The sequence below is a fragment of the Rhineura floridana genome, chromosome 10, assembly GCF_030035675.1.
Source record: "Rhineura floridana isolate rRhiFlo1 chromosome 10, rRhiFlo1.hap2, whole genome shotgun sequence".
NCBI classification, from domain to species: domain Eukaryota; kingdom Metazoa; phylum Chordata; class Lepidosauria; order Squamata; family Rhineuridae; genus Rhineura; species Rhineura floridana.
Genome location: NC_084489.1, coordinates 13,305,003 through 13,326,273, shown reverse-complemented (window position 1 = coordinate 13,326,273; position 21,271 = coordinate 13,305,003). Strand labels below are relative to the sequence as shown.

The 21,271-nt window shown below is 40.7% G+C and overlaps 1 protein-coding gene across 7 annotated transcripts in view; it reads left to right on the top strand.

Moving 5' to 3' along the window:
• BMPER (BMP binding endothelial regulator) overlaps window positions 1–21,271 on the top strand; it is a 284,815-nt gene that overhangs the window by 98,353 nt on the left and 165,191 nt on the right. For all 7 annotated transcript variants that reach the window (XM_061587155.1, XM_061587151.1, XM_061587150.1 and 4 more), the window contains 2 exons: window positions 499–589; window positions 6,832–6,914. In XM_061587155.1, the coding sequence (XP_061443139.1) occupies window positions 499–589; window positions 6,832–6,914 (174 nt within the window). The remainder of the gene's footprint in view (window positions 1–498; window positions 590–6,831; window positions 6,915–21,271) is intronic.

Here is a 21,271-nt window from a genome sequence, read left to right as displayed (position 1 = left end):
TGAATTTTTTTTAGAAGAAACATCCACATACTTTTTAATTTACTTGGTTTGCATCCTAACCAAGGTGACTTGCTTATTCTGGCATTTTAAGTATAAGTTGATGCAACAAAGTGTTATCTCAGGTTGGTTAGCCTACAGAGAGCTTTTTCACACTTTTAGTAAATGCTAAAAAAAATCGAAGAACCTCTCTTCCCTGCTATTTTTGAGTATATGTGAACGTTGTAATGAAGGATAGTTAATTTTAAGTATAGCTGCATTGCAGAGGTGCAAACTGCAAAGTACAAAATCTGAATTAAGCTTTATATGTAAAAAAAATGCCTTAAGACTCTGATTGATGTCTTTACCATTATATTAATTGAACAAATACCATTACTTTAGTTGTGAAAATTGTTTGTGTAATCTGTTGTTTATTTTTGTAGCTCTCTTCAGTGTGCACTCAGTGCTTTACTTTAATTTTTGGATTGTTAATAACAGTTGGTTTGTTGTGCTCTCTGGCAGGAAGGAGTGATAACAGAATCTGAGATTCAGTGCATTGTTCATTGTAAAAACCCTTCAAAGCAGCCAGGAACGTGCTGTCCCACATGTCCAGGTAAGATTTCAGCAAGACACTGCCATAAAAATCTAAAATATATTGCATTACTTCTGGTTTCTCTGGGTTAATTTTTAAGATGCAATATGGGGAACGGGTCTAGGAAATGGTGGTTGGGAGGTGAAGAACTGCAGAAAGGACATAGAACTATCTCATTAGTTGCCTTGTAACTGTTCTTGGATAGCCTTCAGGTACTGAATCAAAATAATCAATAATGATTTCGCTTACCTGTAATGGGAAGGCAAAGACCAAACTGGACTAGTTTAATATACATCAAGATGAAACTAGTGTACATTTTTGTTCTTATTTGTTTATCTGTTGATTTTGTTATATATGAGAAAGAAAAAAATAACAATATGAGGAATGGGAGCTTTTCATGGAAACTGATAAAATTGATAGATTGTTTGATTGGCCAAGATATCCAGCCTTTTGTGAATAAACTGAAAAGTTGTTTCTTCTTCTACAAGATCCTTTTAAGTTTTTTGGAGTGGTGGTGGTGGTAGAGGGAATTTCTGCCTTAATTCGTTTCCTTGGGCTAAATATCTCACTCACTTCATGTGCAAGGTCCTTTGTTTGGTACTGACCACCAACAGGGTCTGTTGGTTTCTTGGCAATTTATGTTTCCTCCGAGGACTTTCCGTTCTTCCAGGGCAGAGCTGTCAGGGATTCCTCATCACCTTCTCTCTGGTTGGCCTTTTATCCATGCTATTTCCCCCAGCAGGACTTCTTGTTCTTGCCAAACTGATCTTGCTGTCCCAGCTGGCACTTCCTATGTCCTTGTGGCATTGCCCTTGCTCTCTCCCCCACAACCATGCACCTTTTCCCATTTTGGTAGTTCTCCTCTGAATCCCAGATCCCCTGCATGTTTCACACCTCCCTTGAGCTGTGGCACCAAAGATGATTGCAGTTAGGGAAGCTCCAGTGATCTGGTATGGTTTTTTGATGTGGATATTGTTGTCCTATGGTGCAGGCAATTACCATGAACTCACCTTCTGTCAGTTTTATTTGATCTGCTTTTTTCCTTAGGGGGAATTATTAGTGGCTGAATATGGACTCTTGCACAAGTTACATATGGGTTTAAGAACAGAGATGACATACAAATGCTAATCCCATGGAAAGCAACGGGCAGCAGCAACCCCCATTTTTGGATGTTTATTCTGATGGACATTTGATTTACTCTTGTAGTTCGTAAAAGCAAGGATACCTGAGATACTCTACAGATCCTAAGGCTATTTGAGATCATGGGACAGAAAAACAGAAAACTCCACAGAAATCAAGGGAAAGACTTCATACATCCTTAATCACAACATTGCAGACAATGTTTTTCCAAAGCTTCATAGAGAATTACTTCCTAAGTCTAGTGAACAATGCTGTAATTGATAAAACCCTAAAACAGAATTTGTGTTTTGAGCCACGGCATTGCATCGTTGGCTTGTTATTCATCTTCATGCCTAAATAATTCTTTAATGTGCTGTTTCCTGTTCATCTTTTGGCTGTATATTCTTTCCCTTATAGAGTGCTATATATTTGTTCTTGCTGATCTGTTCCCCACTTACTTCCCAGGTCCTCAATCTGGGATCATTTTGAAGTTATCCTCTGTTCTCTTCAAGGTTTGAAATCTCTGATTTTCATCTGAAAATTTGATAACTTCTCACTTCTCATGTGTGCTCTTGAATAGCAGGTGGTCACCGGTGAAGATACTGAACAACACAACAACCAATAGTGCCCACTTACATAACATCTTTGGATATCTCTTTCCAGTATTGTTGTTGTTATGTGCCTCCAAGTCGATTACGACTTATGGCGACCCTATGAATCAGCGACCTCCAAGAGCATCTGTTGTGAACCACCCTGTTCAGATCTTGTAAGTTCAGGTCTGTGGCTTCCTTTATGGAATCAATCCATCTCTTGTTTGGCCTTCCTCTTTTTCTACTCCCTTCTGTTTTTCCAAGCATCATTATCTTTTCTAGTGAATCTTGTCTTCTCATTATGTGTCCAAAGTATGATAACCTCCGTTTCATCATTTTAGCTTCTAGTGATAGTTCTGGTTTAATTTGTTCTAACACCCAATTATTTGTATTTTTTGCAGTCCATGGTATCCGCAAAGCTCTTCTCCAACACCACATTTCAAATGAGTTGATTTTTCTCTTATCCGCCTGTTTCACTGTCCAGCTTTCACATCTATACATAGAGATCGGAAATACCATGGTCTGAATGATCCTGACTTTAGTGTTTCATCTTTGCATTTGAGGGCCTTTTCTAGTTCTCTCACAGCTGCCCCCCCCGTCCTAGCCTTCTTCTGATTTCTTGACTATTGTCTCCATTTTGGTTAATGACTGTGCCAAGGTATTGATAATCCTTGACAAGTTCAATGTTCTCATTGTCAACTGTAAAGTTGCATAAATCTTCTGTTGTCATTACTTTAGTCTTCTTGATGTTCAGCTGTAGTCCTGCTTTTGTGCTTTCCTCTTGAACTTTCATCAGCATTCGTTTCAAATTATTACTGGTTTCTGCTAGTAGTATGGTATCGTCTGCATATCTTAAATTATTGATATTTCTCCCTCCAATTTTCACATCTCCTTCATCTTGGTCCAATCCTGCTTTCCGTATGATATGTTCTGCGTACAGATTAAATAAATAGGGTGATAAAATACACCCCTGTCTCACACCCTTTCCGATGGGGAACCAATCGGTTTCTCCCTATTCTGTCCTTACAGTAGCCTCTTGTCCAGAGTATAGGTTGCGTATCTGGACAATCAGATGCTGTGACATCCCCTTTTCTTTTAAAGCATTCCATAGTTTTTCATGATCTACACAGTCAAAGACTTTCCAGTATTACTCCATTTATTATTACTATCCTTTTCCTGAAGTTCTTTTAGCTAACCTCTTATCTACCTTACAGTAATTTATCCCAGAGTAGCATAAATTTCTATATAATGTTTTCATGGGGGGCTAGGTCACAAATTTTGCAGAACACCAGGTCTATTTTTATTTTAAAGCTCCATTCCTTTTGCACACATTAGGTTAGTATGGCATGACAAACCTCACTTCTCCATCCATTATATGTGAAAGGGCTTTGGTATGATTGTCACTGAGCATATGAAGCTGCCTCATACCAAGTCCAGAACATTGGTTAGTCTAGCTGAATAGTATATCGTCTGACTCTCTGGCAGAAACTTTCCAGGGTCTCCGCTGATGCTGGGGGATGGTATAGTTGGGCATTTGCTGAGGCCAACAGGGGGCCCATTGCTGCTGCCCATTTTTGCAGTTGCTGCCTTTCCTCTGCAAACAATGGCAAGACGTCTGCAGTAGAACGTCCTTTTCCTCTTGTATTGCATTCTCTTTCTGGATGGCTTCATGGAACAGGCTCAGAGGAAGCGAATAGGCAGGTGGCAGTGACAGTGACAAGGGGAAGGAAAGCCCACTCAGGGAGGGAAAGGCCTAGTGAGAGCATCTTGCCCAAGGGCTCTCTTCTTTTTTTTTACAATAATTTTTATTCGAATTTTCATAAAACATAGAAAACAAAATCATAAAACATTCAAAGACAAAAAACAAAGCAAAACAAAAATGATTAAACAAAATAAAATAAAATGTTGACTTCCCATTTGTCACATATCAAATCAGTTATAGGTCTACAATATATAACAATCCTGTCTCTTAAATCATATTATAAAATCACTTTCCTCCAGTAGTTATCTTAATTAATCATCAAATCTCATAAACATTACTTTATTCTTTCCACAAAAAGTCAAAGAGAGGTTTCAATTCTTTAAGAAATATATCTATCAATTTTTCTCCAAATAAACATGTCAATTAATCCATCTCGTTAATAATTATAATAATCTTATTGTCATAATCATAGTCCAAATAAACATTTCGATTAATCCATCTCATCAGAATCTGTTAGGTCCAATAATTTCAATAGCCATTATTCCATTATCCCTATTAGTTCCATCTTCCATCTTCAATAGTCCTGTTAAGTCCAGTAATTTCAGTGTCCAATCTTCCATTATCAGTATTCCATAATAATCTTGCTGTTGTAGCCATAGTCATATAATAAGAGTCTGATGGGAATTTCCTCTATCCCAAATATTTTCTTGCCATCCATTCTGAATAAGTTGCTGAAACATTGTTGTAAAATCATATCTGTGTTCTTCTTTTTTAGAAAATGCACTGGCTCATCTCTTAAGAGTTTTCCCATTGTCACATGACTGCAGTTAATTCCATAGATTTTCTCTATATCAAGCTCCATCACATCATTCCAGTCCAGAAGATTATCCAAGCCATTGATAACTTTATCTCTAATATCTTCATTAATTTCTTCAGAGATAACGTTAAATTCCAAACAGTAGATTTTATTTCTAAAATCCATAAACTCCAGATTTTTTTCCAATTCCACATTTGTTCCAATCTCCAGGGCTTGTATCTTCCCTTTATTTTTTCTTTTCTCATCTCTGATCTCATTCTCCTCTCTCACAGGGTCCCCTATTTCTTTAAACTCCTGCGTCATTTTGCTCAGTTCAATTTTCAGCTCCTTACTACCCTGTCGCAGGGTTTGTTTCGTTATCTCAATCTCATCCATTATTTTCTGAAACATAATTACTTCCAGATTCTCAGCCACTTTCTTGATTGCCATTTTTAAAACCACGAAAACAAAGCAAAACAAAAATAAAGAAGAACCACTTCTTATTTCAGCAACAATTGGGTTAATATTCCAGGCTTGATGACATCACAGTATAAACAGAGCAACCTGCCTTATCTCTCTATGTTCAAGAATGCAAAATAAATTTAGTTCCCAGCATCAAAACAGTTAGTGGCGTCGTGAAGAAGCAGATTCGTCAAAATAAAATAGACCAAAAAGAGAATAGTCCCAGACAATATAATATTCCTCGGAATAGAAATCAGGAATAGAAATCCCTCTTCTGTTTATTATCTTTAGAATGCACTTCCAGGACAGCTTTTTGCGACAGAAACAGAGATAAGCTGTTAATTTCGTGAATAACAGAGAAGAGCTATATCTCACCCAGAAGTTGTCCAAAGCCGATCAATCTGACAAATCTCCTTTTGCTGCAACAATTTAAACCAAGTAAAAAAAATAATAGAAAGAAGGGTGCTTGCCTGTTAGTCCGTTTTCTCTTTCAAGAAAAGATAAACGTATCGCTTAAGGAGATAGAGCTTGTTAGGAAGTTCGTCCGGCATTGTTGACTGGACCTTATCTCATAAATTAATGAAATCCAGTCCTCCCAACAAAAACAGGCTTTGAGGTTGATCTCTACGTTTCTCCCTGCCCGGGAGAAATTTCATCAGTCAAAAAAAAAAATGTTCTGACTGATTTATATCTGAATAAGCTTCTTTTGAGGCGGGAGCCCGTCCCAAAAGCAGGCACAAGCGAAGTCACCCTTCCCGGAAGTCCACCCAAGGGCTCTCTTCAACCTGTAGCTCGCACTGACTAGCTCTGGGTTGACACCTTTCCTGGCACCAGTCTTTCCCCCATCATTGCTGCCATACAGCTTTTGTTATGTGTGAAGAAGAAGCAAAGCCGGCACTGGTAAGAATGGAAATGGACTGCCTTCAAGTTGATCCCGAATAGGGTTTTCATGGTAAGCGGTATTCAGAGGGTGTTTACCATTGCCTTCCTCTGAGGCTAAGAGGCAGTGACTGGCCCAAGGTCACCCAGCGTGCTTCATGGCTGTGTGGGGATTCGAACCCTGTCCAACACTCTAACCACTACGCTACATTGGCTCTCACTGGTAATTCATGCTTTTCTGTTTCATGAATAATCTCTACCTCAGTTCCTTATCTCTAGAGCATCACATTGATTTTTTTTTTTAAGTTTATAATGACTCTGGTTTTTGCATGATATAATCAATACATAATTGCGGCATTCAGTGATGGCCTATTAGGATTACAGAGTTCTAATTTTTCCATGTTTGTTAAATCTCAGATTCCTAAGATGAGCAATACATTAATAAGAACTCTTAATTTAGTTCCTCAACCTTTGTGGTTATGAAGATAAGATTTAAAATGTTGATGTTGTGCACCCTAAAGGCTTGGAAACGAAAAGGCAATTAACAGAAATTCCCATATGTGCTCATATTATTTGAGATAATGATTTTTATTTGAAACTATTATTTGCAAACAGTTTGGACTCATAATACTTTTCTCCTATTGCAGTTCCATAATAAATGAGTTTGGGTGCAAACATGAGCCAAACTTAACAGTTTTGTCTCCTCCCCTCCCAGGTTGTACACTTGAAGGTAGACATTACCATGAAGGTGTGGAATTTCAACCTGAAGGGAACAAATGCGTCACATGTGCTTGTATTGTAAGTCCTTAACTTTGTATAAATACACATGATAATGGAAAGGCATTCTGTTATTTTTTATTAAATGATATGGAGCTCAGATTCTGGGAGCAAATGCATTTGAGCTGAAAGTTTATGGCACAGTCTGAGTTTTATGTTCACAGTGAAACATCTCTTGATGGATAAAGCACTAGATTAGGTGGCCCAAGTTATTGGTTGGTTTAGGAATTTGGGCTTGTTTTTTTCTGGCATAGAGATAAACAGGGCCGGCGCCAGAGGGTGGCCAGGTCAGGCCCTGGCTGAGGGCCCCTGAAGGGCCCCTCCTTAGGGTGGGTGGGATGGTAGTGCTCCCATTCTGTGATCTGTGGCAGCGTCGACTCCTAACCCTGCTGCAGATTGCAGAGAGGGAGCTGCCAGCCCCCCCCTAAAACTGTGCAGGCTTGCAATGCCTATCCGCATGCCCCACCTACCTTTCCTGTTGTAGTGAATGCTGTGCTCGCAGCACACACATACCTGCCGTCAACCAAGATGGCAGTGGAGGCTTCCCTAAGGGGCTGCCACCCCTGCCACTATCTTGGTTGATGGCAGCTGTCCACGCACAATGCACATGACATTCACGTTGAGGTGACTGGGGAGGTAGGCGTGGTGTGCAGGCGAGTGCCGTGGGCCTTGAGCAGGCTGGTGGTACCCAAGGGCCCGGTCATGCCTGGAACCGGCCCTCAAGATAAAACATTGTCTAGGAAGAATCTGTTGGCACATTATCTCTTCTGCCACCACCACTACCCCTGCCAATTGGTGCTACATGGCACTGTGAACAACACCAAAAGTATGACAAGCCCCATACATGACAATATTTGTTCATGACGTTAAGCAGAAAAAAAAACATTTTTACATTGTAGAAAAATACAACATATACTGGAAACATTTGCTTGCCAGAAAGCAGAAACAGCTTAACAGTTGACCAACCCTTAAACGCTTCTTGCCAACTAACAATTTGGTTCGACATGAGCCTCTAGATTAGAGATGGCCAACTTTTGTTTCTAAAGGCTGCTCTGTTGATTCAAACAGTGATCCAGAAATGTGCATTGCTGTACAAACTTACAAGGGATCAGGCTCCATAATAAAGTTGGAATCATGTCACAGGGAGAACTTCACAGATATGGAACCCATAGCTAAGCTTTGCATAATGTATGTAGACATTATATATATGTTACATACAAAACCCCAAAGAGAGATATAACATTGAAGTGTAGAATATATTTATTTCTTACAACTTGCAATCATTTTTCTATTCCTTATGAATGATACTATGATACAATACCTAGATGAAAAATTGGTAGGGCCTGATCCTTGTTTTTCTAAGGTGTGTGAAGTTACTTTACACATTAGCTGAAGTGTTTGTTTACTACTGCTTCTGTCATTACTCTCAAATCACTCTGGTAACATGTATACTGTCTGTCCAAGTGGTTGAGGGCAGGTTACTTGGGTTGCCTCCTGATATCAAATGTATATTTAAATTTTGCTTTACAAATGCAGAAAATGCCAAAAAATGTGTTTAATTACATAGGTGAGAAAATGCCAAGCAAAAACAGGATTTAGGCTTGCACTGTTAAGGTACTAACTGACCATGCTCAGTTGTAGTATGACCCATGTATGATGATCTTAAGGTTAAGCGAACATGCTGGGCATATATCTTATTAGGGAGCAGGTTGTTTAGCAGTTCTACATACTTCCCTCTGTTCATTAGGTGTGCACATAACCCAGTGCTTCGCATTTAGAAAGTCACAAGTTTACTACCTGACACGACCCTTGGAAGGAACTGAGGAGGTAGGATGAGAAATAACCATTGCCTCAAACTTTGATGAACCGATGTTAGTGGGAGTAGATGGACTAATGCCCTGATTCAATATTAGGCAGCTCATTTTACATCTTGTATCCTGCAGTGGAGCACCCAGGTCTTGATTTCTTGCCCTCCTTAAATCTGATTGGCTTCATTGTTCCAACTGGTTTGACTTAAGTGCCTTCTGAAGGGTTGTCCCTGGGTGATAGCTGGCACAAGCTAAAGGAGAAACACCCTATAATCCTTTCTTATTGACAGCTTTGCACATGGCACAGACATGTTGTGTAAGTTACAGGATCTAGCCCCCGGTGGCTTCAATTAATCACTCAGCACAGACAGGCATGGCTGCAGTCAAAACAGTAGATGTATGTTTGCTTTTGCCTGGGGTGAAGTTGGCTGTGTCTCATCTCCAACACCACTTTCACTTCATCAAACAGAAATTGCAGGTTGATTAATACAATTAATAGGTTGCCAGTTTGTCATTATTTCCTTTCCCACCCCTTCCATTCCTACCCAAACAAAGTCAGAGGAGTAGGAAAGGTATTTGTTAGTGGAAATAAAAGCTTCAGCAAACTGAAGAGCAAGGCAGGCCTCTTGCTTCAAGTCATGCTTGTCTTTGTTCCTGTTTTCTTTACTGCTCCTTCACTGTCTCACCTGCTTCTTTTCCTTTGAATTAGGATCACACTCCCGCCTGTGTAATTCAGAATGAACATGAACTGTGCAGCCATCATGAAGATTCTTGAGCTAGTTTACTGCCTGTGTTCTGGATCCCCCCCCCCAAAAAAAAAGAAAAAGAGAAGGAAAAGAGATTGCAGCAGCAAATCTCTTATCAGAGAAGTAGGGTGGATGCCTATTTGCAGATACCTATCTAGTCATGTGATAGTTTGAGAACTGGCTTGTGAGTGATATGCTGTAACATGTGAGGACTTTATTAGATGAAAGGTATTTTTCCCCACCCCTAATTAGATTCCCAGTGTGATTTGAGATTCTAGTCATTCAGCATGACTCCTGTGGAGGAGGAAGACCAAAGAAATGGCTCTGCAAGGATTTTCTCCCCTTCAGTTTTGGCAATCGGAGGATAGATGGAAAAGCACAAGGCAGTTTAGTTTAACTATAAATTCCCATTCCCAGGAAAGTCTGACTGTTAGAGCCTAGAAGAGTACAGCAACATAATTAGAATACATCAGGAAAAGTCATTCGTTTAATACAGCTGTGCAGTTTGCCACCTGTTTGTTTACCTGGGGCAAGAAGCAATACCTTCTAGGGGAACCGCCTGCCCCTGCCACCTCTCCATCAGAGCTTTTCACAGCATTATTTCAAGCATATTTCATGCTAGGATTAACAGCCAGTACAGCCCTACACTGTTGTTTCCCATCAGGGAAATGCAGGGCACGGCAGTGCTATGGAACACAGAAAGAGTCAGACCACTGGCCCATCCTGCTTGTTATTGTCAACACTGGCTGACAGTGGCTCTCCAGGGTTTCTTTCCCAGCCAGGGATTGAAACCGGAAACTTCTGCATGCAAATTATGTGCTCTGCAACCTCCTTTCTCCTTCTGTCTTTTTGCCATAATAGGTCAATGGTTTGGGGGCTAGAAAACAGAGAGGAACAAATGCACACAGACATTGCGGTTCTCCCAGTCCCAGCATTAAAAGGTTAGAGCAGGATCCAGGGTAGAGCTCAGCCTGGACTAAGGATCTCTTTAAGCCAGTCAAGGATTTAACAGTGGACTCAGATGTGGAAGGCTAAGCCCTGCAATCTCTATAAGTACCTTCTTATAGAGAAATCACTAGTTAGACCTTACCTGGAAAACTGTGTCTGGTTCTGAGTGTCACACTTTAAGAAGGGTGTAGAGCAATTGGAACAGCTTCAAAGAAGGGCAGTGAAGACGATCAGGAAAATCTATCATATGAGGAAAGGTTGAAGGGAGTAGATATGTTTAGTCTGGAAAGAGAAGCCTGAGGGAAGATGTGATAGCACTTTTCAGTTCCTGAAGGCCCCTAATGCAGAAGAAAGGAAAGCCTTCTTCTCTGCTGCCCCAGAGGGCAGGACTAGATCCATAAAAATTACAGGAGGGTAGACTTCAGTAGAACATTCATTGTGATGGATAAGAGCAGTCTGGCAATTAAACCAATTTGGGAATGGGAAGTGCTTTCTCACAGGAGGTCTTCAAGCAGACTTTGAGCAACCACCTGTTGGGAGTGCTCTACCTCTGAATTTCCTGCACTGAGCAGGCAGTTGGACTAGATGGCATACAAGGTCCCTTCTACCTAGATCAGTGGTGGGGAACCTTTTTCAGCCCGAGGATCACATTATCTGATGGGAGATCTTCTGGGGGCCACAGACCTGTGATATCAGGGCTAGGGGCAAAAACAGACCATTCAATAGATGTGACTTTTACTTTGTATAATGGAATAGGCTCCATTCCAAAAAGCCAGCCATTTCTTCACCTACCCATCCTCCTGCAACTGAGGCAAGAGTTCAAGAGCAGATTCTAGCCAGGCAAAAGCACTTGAGGCATGGAGCAAGAGTGGTGAGGGGTGTGGCCTGGAAAGGGTGTGGCCTAGTAAGATTAGTGAAGGCCAGATAGAGACGCCTGAAGGGTCATATTTTGTCCTGATGCTTGAGGTACAGTTTACTTACAGGACCATCCCCCCAATTTGGCACTCTTGCCAGTGTGGCTCCACCCTTACTGCTGCACAGCCCCAGTCCCACCCATAGTAGTATCAGGAGGGTAACTTTGTCTCATCACACACACTGCTGTTGGCTTTGCAATGATTTGGTTGTCTGTCCTGGCAATTCACCCGCAAATTGTACCTATCCTCCGGGGTTTACGCCTCTCCTCCCCACTATCATACTGAGTGAGTGGGAATCCTAGAGAATGGGATTTGAGGCTTATTAACATGATGGTCAATGAGCCTTCATTTTTCTGTTCATATACTTGTGTCATTTTTTAAAGTTAATTGATACATTTTCAGAGTCATGCATTTATTACACTTTCTGCAGAGTCCACAGCTTTAATGGGTCCACTTTTGCTCTGTTGTTGTTGACTGTTACTGCTCCAGATGGCATCCGTTCTTACTGGTGTCAGAGACTTGAAACACTCTCTGATCCATTAACACTTCCATGAGCAATCTAGTCCTTTGGGGTGACTTAAGGTTTTCCTGATGAACATGAAAAAACGTAGACACCCATTCTGCACTTACTGCCTTTCAGTAAGTGAGTAGCCTTTAAATGGCTGGATCTCTCTGGGGAAGTACATTTATGTATGAAAGAAGGGCAGGGTTATGGGGATCACTTACTGAAGCCCAGCTGTCCTGCTGTAATTCATCCATCTAGCATTAATGCAGTAGCACTTGCTCTGATGGGGCCAATGATGTTTCTGCAGAAACCTTGGTTCTCCCTCCCTCCCTTCTTCCCCACAACGCCTTCACTTCGAAGCATTTGCTTTAGTGATGGACTTGTGACATTAATCAGGTGTTACTCCCCAGAAACCACATTCAGAAGAGCTTGAGAAGGAGCCCGCCTGGCTGTACAGGGAGGAGGGTGGTTGGAACTTTTGGCTTTCACATGTGCTTTCTTGCAGCCTGTATTAAATAGTCAGATTCCAATTATCTTATTACTTTTTCCCCTTTTGATGTAATTGTTTAAAAATAATAAATAGGGAAGGCTTGGCAAGAAAGCGGCTCTCCTGTAAGGGTGGTAACCATGACAAAGTTTATTGTTAAATGAGAGTATTCCAAACCCATAACTGGGCCCTTTTAATTGCAGAGTCTCCCGCAAACCCACGTTACCGAGACTATAATCTTTATGAGCGCTGGTATGTGAAGTATTTGGAGACATGAAGTATCGCCGTGCTGCGAGAATAGGCAGGGCTATTGAGTGGCTTCAGAGGATGACCATTCTACTTTTAGTCTCCAGCTGAGAGTGGGGAAGCAGTGCAAGGATCAGTTGATCTGTTAAGTGGTAGAAAAAAGAGGCTTGGTTACTAAGATGGTTAAAGGTTGTACTATAAAACAGACTGGCAAGAAGAGAGAGAGACAGGTTACCTCTCATCTCTAAGAAGGAAATATGCAGAATTAATATCAGGCAGGTATTCAGTGAAACAGCTGTCTGCCTAGTCTACTCAGAGTGGCATATACAGTATTCTCAGTCACAATGACCCTATGACAGGGATGGGGAACTGTGCCCCCCTCCTGATGTTGTGTATAGTTCCCATCATCTTTGACCATTAACCAATGCTGACTGGAGTTGATGGGAGTGGAGGGCTACACATTCATCACCCCTGCCCTTTGAGGTAGGTTAGACTGAAAAGAAGAGCTTGTTTGCTTTTTACGTTCCATGCAGGCATCTGAAATGTTTACAAGCCTTGGGCAAATGTGTGCCTGGGAAGAAAGCAACGAATGAGCCAGGGGCTCATTATGGATGCTATATGGTGCATTTATAAATCTGGAGTATGGTGGGAGATGAGCTTTTGAAGAGGCTCCAGTCTAGCCTTCCATAATGTAGTGCCCTCCAGATGTTTTGGATTACATCATCCCTGACCACCGGCCATGTTGACTTGGGCTAACTCCCTCTGGAGAAAACTGTGCTAGTCTCTCTTCTTCTGTACTTTCTTCTTCCGCATAATTATAACTAGATTACCACAGTCCTTCCGCCGACAAGCAAAGACCTTCCTATTCCAACAAGCCTTTGGAATTGAAGGCTAAGGACGGCGTGAAGGGTGCTGCATTGCTAATGTCTATTATATCATTTTTAAACTAGTTTGAACTTTTTTAGCTATATGTGTGTATGGTTTTAATATTGGAAATAGTTTAATCTTATTTTAATGTAGACTTTGTATGTTTTTAATTATATGTATTTTTTATCTGGAAGCCGCCATGAGTTCCAGTTTTGGAAAAATGGTGGGGTATAAATAAAGATAATAATAATAATAATATTTATATTTATATTGCATTTATATTGTGCTGACAATGTGCTGTGCACAAAACCAGTGTGATTGTCCTTCGCAATGCGTTGAGAACATCCTTACCTCATTGTATGGATTGATTTATCCAGTCTAATATTCTGCATATCATCCTTTCTCCCATTAGTTTGTCTGATTCATGTTTGAACTCAATTATTCTGCTTCAGTAGCACAGGCTTTCCCAAGTCAGAGAGAAGAAAATGGGGCATATTCACTCTGAATAGTCTTGACATTGCTACTGTTGTCTTTCAGTCAACTTGCATTTGATGGAAATAATGTCAGATGCAAAGCTTGGAAAAGTTACTTTTTTGAACTACAACTCCCATCAGCCCAATCCATTGGCCATGCTGGCTGGGGCTGATGGGAGTTGTAGTTCAAAAAAGTAACTTTTCCAAGCTCTGGAGATGCCCTTCACTTCCTTTGCTGAGGTGAGGCATAGTTAAATGTATATATTTTTTTTTCCAACGTGCAATCCGAAGAAGCTGAATTTCATACGGTGGGAGGCTGAACTTAAGGCTTGGGTTGGAACAGAAAACTTAATTCCAGTTCAGCTTTTGGCAAGAACATGATTTTTACCTTCAATCATTCAAAAATTTAAATAGGGCTTTTTTCTTCAGTCATCCAAAAATTTATTTTTTGCAAGCTATCACACTTGGAAAAAGTGAGTATTACTGCAGAGGAACAGTCAGAGTGTAGTCTTAGGTAGTGGATGTAATATTTATTAGCACCCTCCCGCTAATAGCAAACTCATGTGGTGAGTGCTGACAGAAATGGAACCAAAATGGCGCCAATGAAAAACAAGAGAGAGGAATCAGCATGCTTGAGGAGAACCCAAAGGTTTTTAGAAGTCATTATATCTTTTAAAAAATCTAATGGGGCAAAATTCCCTAAAACAGCCCAATGAGGACTGAGTGTGCTCAGTAGTCACAGAATGCCATGTCATTTGGAACAAAAACTCAGGAAGGAGGGGGATGTGATGGAATGCTCTGCTTGGAGAAAATAGCTGGCTGGAACCCTAACCAAAAACACTTCTGTTAGGAAATGAAAATACACTGCACAAATCTGTTTCAGGGTCCACATGTTCTCTTTATTAGAAGTGCTTGGGGATGAAAGTTGATTCTTAAATAGCCAAAACAGCATCACTCACGTATGAAATAAGAGGTATCATCAGGCTTTGAGGCTCTCCAAGCTTTGCAAAAAGAAATGTCAGGAAAAATCCAAAGGGACAAAAAACTCCAAAAGATCCCAATGAGAACTAAGTGTGCTCAGTGGCCACAGAATGCTAAGCGTCTCGGGGGGGGCAGAACTGGGGCAATGGGGAGTGGAATATCTTGGAACAGGGCATGGGTGTTCCATGAGCAAGAGTGCTCCACACAAAACAGAAGTGCTAAACTGAAGGTTCCACTTGTTCTCTCTAATAGAAAAGTCAGGTAGTCAAGTACAATATATTGGGAAGTGAAATGGAACTCCCCACAATAATGAAGTGGTTCTTTCCAGCCATTTGGTACCTGTGGTCATTGTCCAGGGTTCTCTCTCCTGTGAAGGGAGGCCTCCTATGTACATCTGTACCTGCATAGGCCCCCTTCAGACTAACAATGTGGAGGGCATGGCCAGTGGGTGCACTGCTATCAATGGGGCCAGGCTACCTTGCTTTTCTTGATAGCCCTTTATGCATTTTTACCTATAGGTATTGAACACCTGAATTGTTGCTTGGTTAGTAAAAGGCCTTGGGTGGAGAAATTGGAGCGTCAGAATGCTGTGCAACAGAGGGACTGTGAAGAACATGGTTCTTCCTAATGAATACAGTGTTTGCTGCTTCGTTGATTTTCTGCCATTACCTGTTTTTTTTTAAAAAAACAATAATGTATTATGAGAGATACACATGATGTATGCACCAAGTTTGAAGAGTTATGTTTTAAAAAAGAAAAAATCAAATAATATAGAATATAAAAACAATTTTTATTAGAAGTCTATGAAAACGGTTTTTTAAAACAAAACTAATTTCCCACAAATAGTCAATGCTGTGCTAAAAGTAGAGCTGATTCATTCTGATTCAAATAACTTTTTTAAAAAGAAAAAAAAAAGCCCAGTTAAAATGAAAGCCCATTTAAAGGGTTTGGTACCAAACCAAAAAGTAAACCAATCCTTCCCCTGCTTTCACAAAAAAAGTCCCCTCTTTAGTGTTTAAAAAATTATCATGTCTACTTAAATGCTAATAGGAAAGGATGTTACACCATAACACGACCAAGATCGATCTGTCGATCGATCTGTCTGTCAATCTAATCTAATCTAATCTAATCTAATCTAATCTAATCTAATCTAATCTTTTACTTGACAAAGCCAAGGCATTTACTACTCCAAACGGTGGCAAGGTGCACCTGTAATCCCTGTAACACAGAATAATTTCCAACCCCCATTACAAAACGCTCCTCAGTGGCAGCAGGGCTGTCATGTCTACTTTGCTGCCATCTGGAACATCACACATGTTGGCTTTGTTAAGGAAGAATAAGGGGGGGGCTACCTTGGCCACCTTGCAACAGGTAAGCATTATTCACGCCATCACTTGATATATTTGGAATTTCATCCCTCCCCTGAAAGTCCCCTGTAGTCTCTCTCTCTTTCTCTCCCAATCTTCACAGCAGATGAAGTTTTTCCTATTTAGGCAATCCTAATTTTTCTCTCCAGGTTCTTTTCCTTGTCTTCCAGCACATTCTGAAACCCCCTCTGCTTGTTTCCAGGACTTTTTCATGGCTGCTTGTTCATAGGTCATTATTCCTGGAGCTCTTCAGATAGTGTTTGTAGAGAGTCTTGGTCCCAGATCTGATATGACTTTTGGGCATCTGGACTGAGGAATCCTACAGGACCTGCTCTGTTGTTCATTCTTCTCCTGGAGTTAACTCTGACACACAAAACTCTGACACGAGCATGGAAAGATTTCTTGCCTAAGGCTGCAATCCTGCTTGGTGAAATCAAGTGAAGAGCAGGCCTGAAATGCCATTAGCTCCATCTCTCTGTGGGAAGCAGTGGAAACCCTGGACTGTTGTGTGATAGCAGTGAATGACTGGGTGTGAGAGAAGAACAAGCTGGAATTAAATCCAGTTGGTTAGGAGACTTAGGCGATCTAGTTTGGGATGTTTAGTATATATTAGATGGGATTATACTCTCTCTTATAGTATAGGTTTGCAGTTTGGGGAATATTATTCTGTTCATTGCTGCTCCTGGATGCCCAGGTTGTGGCAGTGACTAGGTATGCTTTTTATCAGCTCCAGTTAATGTGTGTTGTTTGCTGGAGAAGACTGACTTGTCCGTGGTCATTTTTGGATAGATGAACTGATCTTTTCACACCTTTAAGAACGTATTCATTTTTTTATATTCCTTTTCAGTATCAGTGTAATTACAGAACTGCAGGGGGAAATCCTTCAACTATGTAGTCAGCCTGTACATAAAGATAACATGTTGTTTTATATTTTATGTTGGGTTGCATTCTGCATAAAACAGACAACTAAAATAGAATTGTGTGTAGTACTAAGAGATTGGCATGAAAGGAAGTAATGATTTTATTTGCTGAAAATGTGATAAAGTCATACTTGGTTGCAATCTCATAAAATATATCTCTTCTACCTCCTAGACTTGTAGGCATGTCAAATGTTTACCACAAAGGTTTTGTAATCATGTTTAAAAAATTAGAAGTGTCAGCTTATTTGAATACTTTTAGTCTTTAGATTTAATAAATTAGTTGATGAATTCATTTGTTAAATTTATATAACCTTCCTTGTTACCAGACCTCATGACAGTATTCTATGAGGCTCTACTGTTAACTGTTAGGAAAAAAATCCTATCTTTAATATTTAATGTTTGATAATAAGAGTTACCTAGCATATAAAGTTAGTGAGTTGATCAGAAGTATAGGAGCTCCTTGGCAACAATCACAGGTGGTCTGAACCACCCAGTATGTGAGAATGAAGAACTCAAATGTCCCCTCCTTTCAGTGTGGCCCTTATAATGCAGGTTCATCACTGCAAAATCACATGATAACTAGGGATGGATGAATATCTCAATTTCTGTTTCTATCAGTTTTCCAATCAAGTTCAATTTTCCACATTATTTTCCACATTTCCATTCCACACAACATAGGAAGTGGACCTTAATGCTGTGGCATCTACCCTTTGGAATTCCCTTGCCTTAAATATTAGACGGGCACCATCCGTGTTTTTTTTTTAGGTGCCTACTGAAGACCTTCCTCTTTCAACAAGCCTTTTAAGTAGAGACCTTATCCCAGTCTGCATCTGTTTGGAAATTGCTTTTTAAGATTTTTTTAAAAGATGTTTTTAAAGATGTTTTGTTTTAATCTATTTTAAATTCAGTTTTTAAGATGTTTTATAGTGTTTTTAGTGCTTTGTTTCTGGGAGGAAGGGTAGGATATAAATTTAATAAATAAATACATAAAAATAAAATTATGTATCAGATAGAGATTTTTAAAAAAGTTCTCATTAACATTCGCTGATGATTCCTGTCATGAGCCCAGCCAGCAGTGGGTAGACAGACAAGAGTGAGGCAGAGGAGGAGGACTTGGACTGGGAGGAACAGGGAGGGGAGGGGCCAAGTGGCAAAGCGGATTTAGAAGGTGCCCCAGCTCCAGTCCTTGACAGCTCTGACCCCACCATTCCGGACACCCCTGTGGGAGAGCAACCTGGCCCATCAGATGCTTCCCAGCTGGGTGCCCCCCCACTCCCCGGCTGTCAGTTAGCAGCCCGCCTCCATCTGAGGGGAAAGATAAGAAGCTGGCCAAGGCTCCTCCTTTGCCTTGTGCCACGAGGTGAATGAGGCAGGAAACTCAACAGACTCAGTTAAGGCAGAGCCTTCACCTACATGATTGACAGTTGGCACATGCAAGCGGGAAGCCCGCCCAGTCTTACTTAAGCTGATTTTGGGGGGGGGGGATTGCTGCGTCAGCTTTTTAGAGTCGTGAAGTCACGTTTAGCTAGCTCTAGTGAGATGCCAAGTTATGAGTAAGCATAGATTGATTCATGAAGCATACTGAATTGAAGCTGTCTCTTACTACAATAAAAGAAAAACCTCAACCGTATCTGAGTTCTTCAACTTCAGGCAGGACTATACCCAGCTCTATTTCTCTGTAATCCTGTAATCATTTTAGTGCGCATTTCTCCTAACAGTCACATTTTTGTATGCAGTTTTGCCTAATGCACACATTTTCACAAAGCAATTTTCCCCAATAGAAAGCATTTTTGTTTTTTATTTTCATAAATATATGCATTTTTACGTACTCTTTACCCTAGTATATACATTTTTTTGTGCACATACATAGCCGAAGAACTGCATTGCAAAATTCGGCAAGTGTGAATTCCTAATGATAACTTTCATGAGTGAATGGGCTATCACAGATCTAATGTCACAGATAGACTTTTCATTTTACCCAACGTTGCTTAAAAACCCATGTGCACACATTTAGCTGCCAGTGATCATGTGGTATACCCAAGCCCATTAGAAAGTACATGGCCAAGAATGGAGCTGGTGTCCTGTGTGTTATCTGCTGACTATTATGGTTAGTAAAATTGTGTTTTTGGGGAAAAAATGAATAGGTAAGTGCTGTTTTGCCTTTTCCCATGATACTAGAAATAGAGGGAATTCAAATTAGAACAAAACAAAGAACTGCTTTCTGCACTCTGCTATTACAACCAGTGGCGACCAGCTGTGCAACTTAAATATAAACAACATGGAAGATATAATTTTGGCCTTGTGTCCTAATTCTCTAAGCATGAGTATAGATATTAGACTCCTTTATTAATACTATACATCTCCTCCCCATCTCCATCCCCTAGGCCTTCACAGTGGAGATAGGTAAGTTGAGATGAATGGGCCACTAGTCTGGCCCAATGGGGTCTGTTCTTATGTTTCTTTTACAGCATTTGCTGGACAGGGTCCTTTTGTATTCTCCCCCCCCCGGAGTGTACACAAACTGGGGAATATTTATTGAATGCACATAATGATGTTAAAGGTTGACAAGTCCCAGTTCATAAAGCCTTCCTAATTAACAAGCCAGGATTGATTGCTTCCACTGACAAGGAAAGACTTAAGTTTACACTGTTCAAGCCGTAAATGTGGCCCATTAACAGGCTGCCCCTGATGAGAACCTACATTTTTTATTGGCTTGGGGCTTTATTGGAGTTATATATATTTATATATTGAATGGATACCTCAGAAAATGTGTTTGGGTGAGGGGAAGTTGTTTCACAGGAAAGAGGAACAAAAGACTGAGGAGAAAAACAAAGCCTCTGGAAGCCACTTGAAAAATAAATGAATAGTAACCTCCAATGACCATAAGGGAATGAAACCATTGCACATGATTGCAGACATGTCCAGAGAGTGCAGCGGATTTATGTTCAGCTGCTGAAGCACTTTTTATAAATTGCTTTCAAATGGAATGTGTGTGGTATCTCATGGGGCCACTTGTTTGAAAAATTGATTTAGGTCTAGAACATTCCCACAACTTGTAGTAGGAAGCAGTAAAAGCAACAGCTTGTCTGTGATTAGAGCCTTTGTTTGCTAAACGTTTTATGATGAGTCTAGAATTCTTCTGGCTTGCAGACTGCAGTTTTGGATACATTTTCTACCAGGGACAGGTCACTTGAAAATGCAAAGTGCATGGTGAAATATATGCTGTCCTGTCTTTATTGTAGTGCATCTTACCACATGGTCGCTATCATCATGTTTACTACAATAGACAGTGAGATAAAACACATTTAGCACATGAATGTCACTGCCTGGAGAGAGGAGGTGGTGGTGATGGTGAAGGCGTATCCCAGCATGATGGATTCCCCAATACAGAAAAATACATACTTCCTTAGGAAGAAAGCCTGGAAACAGTCTTGTTGGCATGGGATAATGCACTGCTGTGTAAACACAAAGATGCACTTCTAAACTGGCAGCGGGTAGCAGAAGAGACATCTGCCAACAGCACAGAAGTCAGAATTGTGAGGAACCTGCTCTGTGGAGATTGTAGATTGAAAGGCAGATGCTCAGGGGACATTCCTCTCTTTTTTCCACTGTCAATTGTCAACTCCTGAATTCAGTGACCACGAGTTCATTTTGGCGCATTATGCTGCACTTTACTCCACCTTTCTATGGCTGATGTGCCTCTTGACCCTTACCTGATGATTTAGGGCAACTGGTTTCTTGAACTGAAGATGGTCCAGTCATCTGTGTGGAGTGAAAAAGAGGTGTTGTGGCTTCATTTGGGTCCTCCAAAGAGCCCCTGCATCTCAGGCTGTAATCAAACACCAGATCAAAGCGTTTCCATTAGCTACACCTGGAGGGGGAACAGGTTGATCTGCTGATCAGTTGTGAAACTTCTTTGAAGCCGAATTTAAAAAATGCACTCAAGTGGCTCCCACCAGGTTTTACAAAAAGGGCTGGGGTTTGACCAGTGTCGTGGGCCCCCGTTTTTGCAGAGAGTGGTAGAGACACATTGGAACTGTCAGAACAGTAAGTGTGTCTCTACCCTTATATTTGACAGCCATGTTGGATATATGCCAAACAGTGCCTTGCATGTTG